Here is a 13,859-nt window from a genome sequence, read left to right as displayed (position 1 = left end):
CCGGGGCCACAGGCTTTTAAAATAAACATTATTTGAGGAAAATAGAACCTACTCTATTCAATATTGCTATATTAAAGAGAATTCCAATAAGCTTTACAGTATTCATGTTAGGTGTTTCTGGGATGTTATTACCTAAAACACTAACGATTGTGATATTAAAGTAATTTTTTACCAAATCTTTAAATAAATCTACAAACGCCCAAGTTCGAATATGGCGTAATATGCAACGTTAAGCCTTAAGCCTGTTTTTTTTTTTTTTTAAAGCACATACTTCCTTGATTGACTGCATACTGGTGACTATAAAAGAAATGTCCCAACACCAACATGAGGGTCAAGTGCCTTTTCTATGCACCTGCTACTGACACAGTACGGGTGGCACATGCATGAGGTGCTCCTTGGAGAGTGGGCGTGGGTGCAGGGTGGGGGCACTACAAGGCTGGCTTCATTTGGTGGCTCAACACTCACGCAAGAGACTCTGGTGGTCTTCTGTCTTTATATCACATCTTTCATGGCGGCAGAAGGATTCTGGAGGGGCTTCCCTCCCAATGGTTGAACAGCTCTGGCCGGCATGGCAGCAACCACATCACGCACAGGAGAAAGCCATCTCTTTGATGGATTTCTTCCGGGAGCAAACATGCTTCTCTCGCAGAAGCCCCCAGAGAATGTCTCCTGTGTCCCCTGTAGGGTTTCTGAATCACTTACGACAGCAGGGGCTGGGATCAAGCTCTCCCCAGGAGTCAGGGGGGGGGAAATGAGTCCCCGAAGGTGCTGGACCTCTTGCACAAGGCCTTGTATGTGCCTACGAACCAGGCCCCTCGGGAAAGCGTGGAGGAGGATGGATGCTGGGGGTGAACAACATTGTCCCACGCCAGGAAACTTAACCCGGGCACAAGTCCCCTCCTGGCCCTTGGGTGGGCCTTTGTCCTGCAGAGATGTTCTAGAACCCCAGCTGAGCAAAGGTGGTGGCCGATGGGGCTGTTACCCTTCTCCCTCGCTTGCCTCCCTGAGGCACTTGGAAACAAAAACCCCTCTCTTAACATTCTGTGTGGAAAATACCTGGGCCTGAGATCTTACTAGGTTGCCAAGTCCAGGAGAAAGCAGTCAGTTAGGGAAGATGAGTAGTGGATCTCTTTGACCAACCATGGTCAGCAATGATACCTCCATTCTGTAGACTGTTAGTCCGTTGGGATTTGCACTGTGTATACACGAGTGTGGGTATAAAACTCAAACGTAAACCCATTCCTGTATTTAGGATTAAAAAAACAAAGCCTGTCATAGGCCAGAAACTGGCTGAAGCCTGGAGCTTGGCACTACAGAGTTAGCGGTTTGTAAGCTTTGAAGTGAAAGGTTTTTTTCTCCTCTTTTACTAGCAATGAAAAGAACGTTAAAGGAAAAGCACCAAAGTTGATGAGGAATATTTTTCCATGGTGAACGATGTAATGTCCTCTGGTATAATTCTCTATTTGGAAAGCTAGCTGCCTTAAAGCAGTCACTGGCGATGCCCGCCATGTCTTACATAAGCACTGCCCATGAGACATAAATCATTTGTGAATATTTTAAACATACCATCTTCTCCCTGTAACACCCTGCATGACTCGAACACTGATGGAGTAATATTTTAGGTGTCTTAGAGCAGTGGTTCTCAAACATTAAAGGGAGGAATAGCTTGAAGGTTTATTAAAATTCAGAGGTTGGGGCTACACGCCCAGGGACTGTGATATTGTGTGTGTGTGTGTGTGTGTGTGTGTGCGCGTGCGCCTTGGAAGAATGTATTTTCTGGGTGGGGAGGAGGTTGTTTTTTAACAGGCAACCCAGATGATTCAGATGCAGGTAGTCACCTGAACTTACGGATAAATATCACATCTAGAACCTATAAGACGTTAAAATCCTCTGGCCAAAAGAATTGGGAGCCGAGTGTACAATATCTCTGTTCACAAAAGTTCAAAAATAATTGGTCACTCCAGGAAAAAGAGCAGGCATGTCTTCTAACTCCCTCAGGTTTTCTTGTTATATCTGTACCATGTGCCTCTGTGGTAATTAGTGTAATATTACACTGACTTTGCCGATAAGGAAATTAACGCGGACTAAGGGACTTACCAAAGGTTATAAAGCTAGTTAGGGCAGGTCTCTTGACTTTTACACAGAGGTCAAATGAGATGATATCCCCTCAGATACTCCCCAAGTTAAAAGCCTTGAGAAATACGTGAAGAAAATGTAAATACGTTTCCCGATCCAGTTTTAGATAAAGTCTTCCTCTCTCTAACTGAAAGCTCTCCCTTCAGCAGGCAACTCTGGGCTAAGCCACCTTCAAGCACTGGCTTTGGGGACCCATTATGGAGACGCCTGTAACCCATGGTTATGCTACTGGGAGAAAGAAAAACATACGGTCCTCTATGGGAAAACATCAGCACATATTTTCCCTGGTAGGGGACTTTGGCAGTAACCAGGATAGACGCAACTTGAGTTTTTAATTCGCTTTCGATCTAGCATGGGCCTAGAAAAATAGAAAAACAGGGTGTCCCTTAAAAATCCCACAAATGGGGGCGCCTGGGTGGCGCAGTCGGTTAAGCGTCCGACTTCAGCCAGGTCACGATCTCGCGGTCCGTGAGTTCGAGCCCCGCGTCGGGCTCTGGGCTGATGGCTCAGAGCCTGGAGCATGTTTCCGATTCTGTGTCTCCCTCTCTCTCTGCCCCTCCCCCGTTCATGCTCTGTCTCTCTCTGTCCCAAAAAATAAATAAACGTTGAAAAAAAAAATTAAAAAAAAAAAAAATCCCACAAATGTTGCATATTTTCAGATGACTTCTCTGAGTTCAGAAACTGCCACTGAGACTTCTTGGCTCACTGTCTGGCTGGGTTTCGAGTACCATATCATGAGGTACTGGAGGGAAGATAAAGACCCTTTGACGGTGGAAAAGCACTCTCATCTAGAGCCTTCTCCTCCTTTGCCCTCGAGGGAAAACCTGCCTTCTCCCCGCCATGAGAAAAACTCCAAACATAATGGATGAGACAAAGAAAGAAATATTGAACTAAATCTGTTAGGAAACCCCAGCAGAAACAATGCACCTTTTCAACAGTTTAGGATGTTATGAATAGACAGAATGTTTTGTGCGGGGTATCTGTCTTGGGCTCCTCAGTGAGAAATGCCGTTTGCCATTACACTAGTTGAAATCCAAAGCTCAAAAGAACCGTCTTCATTTGCCAAAATCCTACTGCTTTGGGAACTACAAAAAAAGGTTTCTACCAGTCACTAAAAACATGTAACAGCAACAACAACAACAGTCTTCTCCCAGAGTACCCCTCACTCCTAAGCACTCGCCAATGGTTTTAGCTCAGGCTACTATAAGGAAATACCATAGATGGGGGTGGCTTATCAGCCCCAGACATTTATTTCTCATGGTTCTGGAGGCTGGACGTCTGAGATCAGGGTGCCGGCCCGGTCTTTCCGGTGCAGACATCTAACTTTTCATCACAGCTTCAACGTGGCAGAAACCAAGTAAGCTAGCTCTCTGGCCCCTTCTTCTATGGGCACTAATCCCCTCGATGACCTAATAACTTCCCAAAGGCCCTACCTCCAAATACCATCACACTGGGGGGTTAGGGCTTTACCACGTGAATCAGAGGTTAGGGACACAAACACTGAGTCCATAATACCAACCTAGAACCAAAGGGATGACCACGGCTTGGGCACATTTTCGACAGTAACCCTAAGGAGCCCTGTTTCTGCCTGTACCTGAGCCCGGCTCCCATCTTTCTTTACGATAGCCTGAAATCCCTTCGGAGTCAGCAGGAGGTCTTTGGGAGACCTCAGGCTAGTGTTGGCCACTCTCCATGCAAGGGCTTCTTCAAAAGTGTTCAAAGGATGAACAAACCACTGGGCAGCAGACAGCAGGTGAAAGAGCGTTGACATTGTTCTCTGACACCTGTCCCCACTAAGAGGTCTCCCCCAGACGAAGACTAGAGTTAATAAATAGCTCTTTAAACACAGACAGCAGAATACTGACTTAGAAATCCTGTGACATGAAAACTACATTAATCATCTCGTTCAACGTCTAGCGAGAACCTCAGTCCCGGCCAGCCATGTTGGATTTCAAGACTTCCTTTGCCTCACGCAAACCAACCAACAAAAAAGTTACAACGACGGGGAATACGTGAAAAATAAAACCATGTGTATGCCAAAGTGAAATGTGGTTTGATATTATCGTTTCTTTGCTTTGGGGTGGTAGGACTACCTGGTTAAATGTGGTTGAAAGGTCCTCAATGACAGAAATTTCAGTCGAGGCTTCACACAGGAAGCAACTTGGATAGTGAAAATGTGGCCTGTTAGGGTCTGCCCGGCAAACGTGGCCTCTCTGAATGTGGAAAGTAACCTCTTTTTTTTTTTTTTTTTTTTTAATTTTTTTCTTCAACGTTTATTTATTTTTGGGACAGAGAGAGACAGAGCATGAACGGGGGAGGGGCAGAGAGAGAGGGAGACACAGAATCGGAAACAGGCTCCAGGCTCTGAGCCATCAGCCCAGAGCCCGATGCGGGGCTCGAACTCACGGACCGCGAGATCGTGACCTGGCTGAAGTCGGACGCTTAACCGACTGCGCCACCCAGGCGCCCCTGGAAAGTAACCTCTTGATCGGAGTGAGAGTTGGAAACCAGGCTAGCTCGTGCACATTTGGACTGGAGTTGCGGCTACAAATGCGTACAGAGGGGGTTCACGCGAGCTTCTCTTTGTTGAAGATGCCGGGAGGGGTTTCCAAACTAGCAGTTTTTGCTGGCCGGCCACGCGTGGACGGATTCCATTCTGCCAGCCATCACTTTTCTCTAACATAAGAAAGTCTCTTCAGCAATCAGCTGTTCTCCGCGCCGTAAAAACTCCCCGAGAAAAACAGTCGTGAGACCACACCTGCCCTCGCCCAGAAGGAAGAGAATGTGAAGCAGATATTCTAGGCACTTGGTTTGTTTTGGGGATGGACCCCATTGCTTTAAAGTAGAACTGATTTCTTTAAATGTACAAAGTGTCTTTGCCGGGAGATGCTTGTCTTGCTACACCATCTTCTGGAATTTCCTCTGTCACTCGGATTTGGAAGAGGTATGTTTGGCCTCGTTGCTTACGGATGGCAAAGATGCATCAGGAGACATACAAGCCTACTCCTGAAGAACACGTCTGCCCTGCTCAGCACCCACATTCAGGGGAGGTCCCGGACACCCTGGGATGTCGACTACTGATTCGCCAAGCAAAAAAGACAAGCAATGCCACCCCCGGATTATCTCACACGACACGGCCGCTGCACATGTATCTCGCGTTGGGTAGACCCAGGAGTTTCGGCTTATTTCGGCAGAGTAAGTGAGGCTAAGACAGCAGTCGGCTGTGCCACAGACAGGCCTGTCCCTAAAATATGTATTCCTGGTGCAGGGACACGAGTGGAAACCCCTGACCCCCAGGCCTTCTCTTCTCATCCCATGCCTCATGCACATGGGGGTGGGTCTAAAGATGCAAACACCCAGCTGGCCCAGAGCACGTACCTGGCACCTAGCTGCCCCTTGGGGCAAGGGGTGTTCACACAGGCCTGGATCTGGGAAGAGGGCCAGGCAGGCCTGGGAAGCTGGCTTTTGTGGCTGCTCGGGAAGGAAACTCAGGGTCCTAGGAACCCAGGGAAGGGACTAGACGTAGGGGTTCTGGCTCTGTGTACCGTGGGCTCCTCACCCTGCGAAGAGGAACATACCCAGCCAGGGAGAGCCATCGCGGAGGCCTCCAAAGCACAGGGCCCGGGGCAGCCACTTGCCGGGGGTCTCTGGGCAGCTCTGGCTATGGGCAGACCCCGAAATGGGGTCTGTAGGGTCAGCCTGGAGTGTCAGGGCCTGCATGGCTTCATTTGTAACCTGGGGTGGTTTGGAACCTAGGATTGTCAAACTCCTCTCAAGAACCAATACCGTGGGACTCTAAGATCCATCACCGTTGATGGCTCAATCTCAAACACCGGACAAATACAGAAGAAAAGAAAATATTAAAACAATTCAAACAAGTGTATAGGTCTTCAACCTCAGCCTCTCTAGTTCAAGAGATGAACAAGAAGATATTCTGGTGAATTAATGATCTGGTTCATAGAGGCGTTAGATTTATCTTGCACAGGAGACTATCAGTCAGAGAATAACAATACACTTAACCTCACAACTGCCATCAACATAATCATTGGACTGTGAATGACTCAAAACAACTCCAGTTTTCCAAGGGCCACAAACTACCTGTACACATCAGAACTGTGTGTAATCAACGCACATTCCATTATGGAAATGAGGACACGCCAGGTAGGTCAGCGGATTTAAGCTGACTACTTACAGTAGTTAAGATTTCAGATGCCGTTGGTGTGGACGAGACCACCTCTTCCAGGTGCTCTGATCTGGTTTATTTCCCTCCCTCTGAATTTTGATGGAAGCAGGCAATACCAGCCTCTCCTGAAGTTCATCAGTGTCACGAGACCGGAGAAGCCCACACACGGAAAGCATCATCACCATCGGACATTGGACACGGAAAGCCCATTCGCAACTAGCAGCACTGACCTGTCCTTTCATATCTGGAGCAATGGGAATGGTGGGCCAGATGGTCGAGTAGACGCCAAAAAACACCAGCCAGATCAGCATGCTTCCCCAGACAGCCAGATGACTGAACTGCAAAAGGAAACACACCCTCAGGCAGGGCTTGTCCGCTGGCCCAGGAGAGCCACCTGAACCCCACCTGCAGCAGAATCCCTGTGCCCAAGCCACCCTTCCTTATGGGAAACATTTTGACCCATCACCAGTCATTGGAAAGTTCCATCTTCTAATGGCCTTGTCTCAGAATATTTAACAACGATTTCAAGTAACCGGTGGCCCCAAACTAAGATCAAGGCGCTTTTGCTGCTGCAGCTGACCTTCTCCTAGACCCATCCCGTACTTTTAGTAGGCCCCCCGCTGGTCCTCACCAGCGTCTGCTCCAACTTGGAGCCACATAAAGCCAGGCCTCGTTCATCCAGTAAGAAAGCACTGAATGGACAAAAAGAACAAGATGTTCTTACTTATTGAGATTTCGGCCGTTCTCTTCATTTTCCAAAGACCTTTTTGCAAATCTGGGATGGATATTACGCCTTAACAATCCTTTAAGTGCCTACTGAGCTGTTAGCTTTTTCTCCTCTGTCCTCTTAATATGACGATGCTCGATGTCATCCTTTCTTCCGCACCCCATGATATAATCCATCATCAAGGGCTGCTAGCTTTTTTAAAAAATACATCTGGAATCTGGCCATTTCTCACTACCTCCTCCTGTAGCACCCCAGGTCAAGCCACCATCACCTCTCATTTGGATTAACTGCCATTGTCTATTAATAGATTCCCTCCTTCCACATCCAGCTCCAACCTCCTCCCTCACTTTCCCAGAAACAGAAGCCTATGAAAACAGCAGTGACAGACAAACATGAAACACGGGTTATCATCCTGTAACGTGGCAAGTCACCAAAACGTCTGAAGTTGGGGAATGATTAAATGTTGGATAGCGATAAAACTTAATACTCTTTAATCATGAAGAAAGGTTTGGTGCAAGTATACTTTTAGGTATGGAAAATGTTCATGATATATTTTTAACTGAAAAAAGATCACCAAACTGTCTATATGCTCTGTAATGCGTTCTATTAAAAATACACATGGAACAAAGTCTGTAATGCTATCCAGAAAAGTGTTAATACCAACTGTCTCTTGGTGGTAAAGTGAAGGAAGTTAAAAATTCTCCTTTTTGTCCTTCTGTGTTTTCTGTGTGTATTTGTTTTGTTTTAAAAACATGCATATACATTTGACATGAGAAAACTGTTAAGAGTTTAGAGCTGTTACTAAGTGCCAAGCAAATGAATCATCAGAAAAGTTTGGGTTACAAATTTGCCCTGATAAAGATAAAAAGACGATTTTTACGTGCAAAATTTAAATGAGCAAACCAAATATTGTTGATTGTTTTCCCAAGGCTTAAAAAGATCGCATGCCATCAAAATACCTATAAGGATAGAGAAACAATTCCAGAGAAAACTTACTTTAGTCCAAGCTGTGGTCTCCAAACCAGCTTTCAGACACACAGTGACAACAACATACTGTGAAAACAAAGGAATTGGGGAAAACGTATTATCCTCGGTGACTTATTTTTACTTTCTAGGAGAATCGCAAATCTCCCCTCCAGAGGCAGCTGGAGTTACTTTTGTGCTTTTCTTAGCTTGGAAAGATTTAGGGAAAATAACCTTTCTCAGCGTTGCCTTTTTCACAGGTAGATGTGAAAGTGTCATTTGAAGAACGGGGTGATCTGTTAATCACCTGTCCAGAAATCGACTCTGTCAAATCTCCACTAAATAAGTGAGGTAAGCATTTCACAACCATTTTGAACTCTAAGGAATCTATACTGTGTGGTTTAATGATTTGAAACAAATAACATGAAGGAAGGCCTTATATAAAGGGTTTTCAGAGGCCAAGCCCACACATATGCCACTTAAGACCGGTTCCGTAAACAGAGATAAACTTACCGTGTAAACAATATTTCCAACAAATAAATAGTCTGTGGCCTGGCCACTGGCCAACGGAGTATCTGAAAAACAAAGAAGTTATTACTAACTTCTGGGGAAGAGCACTGCAATCTGTCTTGTTCAGAACACAAAAACAGAACTTTGGAAACATTTATTAAATCGTAAGGGAATTTCAAAAATTGCATCATCTGTGATTCTAATGCCTCCTACTTCTAACGGTGACTTTTTTCATCTGATATTTTCTCCAAATGAAGCAAACAAAATCAGGTTTCCAACATACTGAACCAAACACTTGAACTGCACTGACATTTACATTTTTATAAAGATTAAAATGTCCCTTTGTTGGGTTAAACACAGGGAAGAGTAAGGACATAATAGTCTATCTTTTTGAATGCCAGCATTAGACTTTTTATGAGTGTTCTCTTACTCTGCATTTTTAATTTCTGCTAAGTTGGAATTACAGGCCAATAAAGGAAGATAATTACATGAATACAAATCAATTCATGATTACTGAACTCAGAATTCACTACTCATGTTCTCGTATGCAACCGCGTGAAGTCTATCAATTGGAGGAATGTGAACAATCCAAGGAGAGACATCTAGAAAACACAAAGAGGGTTTTGAAGCTTCAATTTTTTAAAAATCTTTTCCACTTTTTTTCTTTTCGGGGATGACTATCACAATGGATAAAACAATCAGTGAGGCTGAACTCTAATAGAACTGTCTGACTTGCCTGCTGTGAAAAGTCTGGTTATTATCCTGAGGGGTTGAAGGCTGTTTCAACATCAGGAATGGTTTCTTTGGATGCCACTGCCAATCTCCTCTTATGTCCTTCTATACTCAAATTTAGATCTGTGGCCTACAGGCCAAGTACATAGGGATTTTTGTGTTCAAATTTCCAACCCAGTGGCTGCCATACATATTTGGGCTTGCTGATTTACACATCTGCTTTGAGGAATCTGACTCTCATGAAAGATTCAAGATCTGTTCAGTTTCCTAAAACACCAAAATGGTTGAGTAGCATCATAGGCAGAATCTGGGGCTCGTGGGGCCCTACACCAAGCTCCAGGGCATGGCCTTTCTCCTGATTCTAGATAGGTAAATTTGTGGATATAAGGGAAGATGAACTGTAAAGTGACATTATGGGCCGCATTATAGACACCTAAACTAAGGGACGGCTGTTGGGGAACATAGGAGTTATCCACAGAGGGATGGCCACAGACTTACAAAGGAATGATCTCGAAGCGTAGGGGAGAGACTTGAAACTTAGGCAGAATTTCATTAAAAGGAAGGAAAAATGTCAAAACAACTACTATTCCATTATTGGGCAATAAATAGGAATAAACTACTGAAATATGCTATAACGTGGGTGAACCTTGAAAATCTCATGCTAAGTGAGAGAAGCCAGTCACAAAAGGCCATCTATTGTAGGATGGTACTTCCTGAGCTGTTCAGAATGGGCCGGTCTATAGGGACAGAAAGTCGATTAGTGACTGACAGGAGGTGGGTTTTTTAGGGGGGTAAATGAAAAGTAACTGCTCACAGGTATGGGGTTTCTTTGGAGGGAGGTTAAAATGCTCAAACATTGCTTAAGGTGACAGTTGCACAGCTATTTGAATATATTAAACACCATAGCATTTGGGTGAATTGTAGGTAAATTATGTATTGAAAAGCTGTTATTGAAAACAATTCAGTTCTTCAGATACACTTAGCTACATTTCAAATGCTCAATGGTCGCAGGTGGCTAGTGATTACTATGTCGGACAGAAGGGAATACAGAGCGTCACTACTGTCCAGAAAGTTCTATTGGACATTGCAGGCCAGAGTGGTTATGTTGGAGGTGGAAAGAAGCGATAGGAATTGGCACATATTTTGAAGGTATAAATGACAGGATTTAGGACTTGGTGGGGTGGAAAAAAACATGAGGAATCAAGGGTGATTTCAGGTTTTTGCCTGAGTACCTAGGCCAACGGTGATATCATTTACTTGAGATGGAGAACACTGGTTCTGGTCATATTAATGTAGGAATACTGATAAAAAGAGTGACACATTAAAATTTGGTACCAAGTGATCAGTATTTTCCCCCTTCCTTCCCTTCTTCCTTCCTTCGTTTTTAAATGTTTATTTATTTTGAGAGAGAGAGAATGCAAGCAGCGGAGGGGTAGAGAGAGAGAGAGAGAGAGAGAGAGAGAGAGAGAGAATCCCAAGCAGGCTCCGTGCTGTCAGCACAGAGACAGACTCACGGCTCAATCCCACGAACTGCTAGATCATGACCTGAGCCAAAATCAAGAAGTGGATGCTCAACCGACTGAGCCACCCAGACACGCACCCCACCCCCTCCAAGTGGTCAACATCTTAAAGTCACAATAGGAAGAACAGATAGCAAAGACACATAATGCTACTGAGGGAGAAACAAAAGCATGTGGAGAAAAATGAGGTGGTGAGAAGGGAGTCAAGGTTAGTGGGAAAAAAAATCCCAGCAATGAGCATTAGAAGACCATATAGCCCCGCTCTCTTGTTCCAGCTCTGCTGTTATTTATGTTCTTTAAAAGGTTAGCTTCTAAGTCTCAGTTTCCCCATCTATAAACCGGGGATTTTATACCAGATACCGATGATGATGATTGAATTGTCACCCAGATTCCTCTAAGATAGAAATTCAAAGACTATAAGGTCTGCATTCTTAGGTGCTACATCAGCCCCAGGTAGGTAATGGTGGAAACTGGAGAGTTTCAGAGCTTCTTCCTGTTCAATTTAGGTCAAGGTGGATTTCCTTGTCGCAGTCTACGGGTAAATGAATGGACAACAAAGACCCGAGTTCCCTGAAGTTCAACCTACACTAAGCCCTAATGGAGTTCAGAGTCCATGCCGACCAGATGGAAAAGTTAGAAGAGGTGTGAGACCAAACTGAAAATCAAAGTTCACAATTATGGTTCGACAACTCTTTGAATTTCCTTTTAGTACTAGTGTTTCAAATGTTGGCTGATTCATGTACTAAAAGAAATTAAACATTCAAAGCATTGGTCTAACATGAAGGGCTTAGAACGTGTTTCATATTTTGTAGACATAAAGAGAACATTGTAAAGCATGGTAAGAAATTCTGCAATGAAAGGAGAGAACATGTTACCCACTATATGACCGGCACGGTTTTGAGCACTTTACATATATTCGTATGCTTGCCAATATACGTAATAGTAATGTGTAATTATTAGTGTTACTAATATGTAATACTGACATACGTGATATTCCTTCGATATTCTAACAACTGTAAGAAATAATATCATTACCTTCATGTTTCAGACGAGAAAACTAGGGCAGCAAAGAGAAGTCGAGTGACATGAAAAAGATCACCCACTTTGCAACAAACTGCAAATAAGTTTGTTTTCCTTACTGAGCTAGAAAAATGGATCCCAGAGAATAAAAGGAAACAATTTTAAGAGGGAAAAACATTACAAAGGACTCCTTTGAAGTACCAGCACCTAACGGGAAGAACTTTCAGGAGAGAATTGAAGAGGACAGAAAATGAGATTCCTAGGACAGGAATTCTGGGCCACATATGGAAGTAAACGCATGTGCAAACCTGGGGAGCAGCAGTAAACCCCCGAAACCTGAGTTAGGGTGCGCACTGCATCAGTCCCAAGTTTCTCAACCTTGGCACTCACTACTGACATTTTTCCAGGTAATTCTTTGTTGCGCGGGACTGTCCTGTGCATCGCAGGATGTTTGGCGGCTTGCCTGGATGCCAGGAGCACCCAGTCACTAGCTGACAACGGAAACTTTCTCCAGCCGTTGCCAAATGTCCCCCGGGGACAAAATCGCCCAGACTGAGAACCACAGCGTTGGAAGTCAGGCAAGAGAGGAACTGGAAATACCCAGAAGTATACAGAATAGACTCTGAAGCAGTGTCTCACCTGGGAGAACCCTCTTCTCTCCAGTCAGACTGTGGAAAGAATGCAGTGACACCCAACTGTTCCCCCGACCGATGGGCACAAACAGTGGGAGACTTCCGCACAAAGCATGCAACACCCGATCCCTGATGGCCTTTAAACGGGGGCGGACTGTGATTACCTGTAGGACTGAGAGCTCACTTACGAGGACGGCGCCTCCATGGAGCCCCTTAGGACTACTCAACGCTCTGCTGGCAACGTGGCACGGAGAGAAAAAGAGGGAAAACTAAAAGACATTTTCCAACTGTAGCTTCCAGAGTCTGGTGATGCATTAATTTCCACCGTCAAGAAAGTGAAATGCTCCCTGGCATTAAATGTTTATACTTGAGGTGATGTGAATACACTGAAAGTGACTTTTAGACGAGACAGGATAAACCTTCTATTTCTGTTCATTAGTTTGGAAGGATAAGTCAGCGTGCATCTTCGTTTTCCGAGGAAACAGTATCTCCCGCCTCGGTCAAAATGGATTACCATCTGGGAATGATTTATTCCTTGAAGGAGAAACTCCTAAGCCAACTGGAGAATTCTGGGACACGCCAAAAGCCTCAAAGAAGATAGCATCCTGTAGATAAGTCACAAGACACTGCTCTGTACACCCTGCTGGGGAAATTCCCATGGAATGGATCGTTCTCGTCCGGGTTTTATTTCAAACGCGTTAGAGGCAAATACCTGTGGGCATTGTTCTTTGTTAAATCTTGCCAATAACGTACTGAAGAAGAGACGAGAAGTCCTAAGAAATCATTTGCGAATGAACGCATCAATAAGCTATGGCTTGCTGATAATTCGAGGGTGGAAAAGCCCATTTCGACGGTCCGGTTTATTCCTGAAGCACGCTGCTGACAAACTATTTCTTCCCACGTTGCTGAAACCGAAGAGCACTGTTAGGACTCCAACAACCCACTCAGGAAAACATCTTTCCTGTCGTTTGGCTGTTTTTATTTCAGTCAGATATTTAGCATCTGCAGTGGTTTTTTTAAAGGGAAAAAGTAACCCCCAAACCCAGGTGAGTGGTTGAGGTCCCCAAGCCAGCCTTCAGAACATCATTTGGCCACCGTCTGTGGAAATGACGGTGAGAACACCACTTCAGGCAGAGCAGCATGGGGTGGGGTGGATGGCTATTTGGGAGGAAGGGGGTGGTGAGAGGGGAAAGGGCAAAAGGAAATGAGCCTGCAGAGGGGCACGGAGGCAGACCCCCGCCCAGGGGGGTGAGGGGTGAGCCGTGCAGGGTGGGCACGGGGCCATGATGGCGTGCGCCGGAATGATGAGGTGGGCAGGGCCCGAACCACGCAAGGCTCTCAAAAGGTCCCTAACACGAGAGATCCGTCAAGAGTGCACGCGGAGCGATGTAATCTCCCCAAACCTTTGTTTCCCTATCTTCACCAGCAGGACGGCG

General features: G+C 45.1%; 1 protein-coding gene across 1 annotated transcript in view; it reads right to left on the bottom strand.

The window, feature by feature from the left end:
- The window catches only part of LOC124508018 (phospholipid-transporting ATPase IB), a 507,885-nt gene that overhangs the window by 134,136 nt on the left and 359,890 nt on the right, over positions 1-13,859 (bottom strand). The window contains exons 30-32 of the mRNA XM_047074445.1: positions 8,523-8,584; positions 8,043-8,099; positions 6,550-6,657 (exon numbers count right to left, since the gene is read on the bottom strand). Coding sequence (XP_046930401.1) covers positions 6,550-6,657; positions 8,043-8,099; positions 8,523-8,584 — 227 coding nt within the window. The remainder of the gene's footprint in view (positions 1-6,549; positions 6,658-8,042; positions 8,100-8,522; positions 8,585-13,859) is intronic.

Source organism: Lynx rufus, unplaced genomic scaffold, assembly GCF_022079265.1.
Source record: "Lynx rufus isolate CCGP_SWC_20201006 ecotype Redwood Valley unplaced genomic scaffold, mLynRuf1.p SCAF_1, whole genome shotgun sequence".
In the NCBI taxonomy this organism is placed as follows: domain Eukaryota; kingdom Metazoa; phylum Chordata; class Mammalia; order Carnivora; family Felidae; genus Lynx; species Lynx rufus.
The sequence above is the reverse complement of the archived record's forward strand: the minus strand, read 5'-3'. Positions and strand labels throughout refer to the sequence as shown.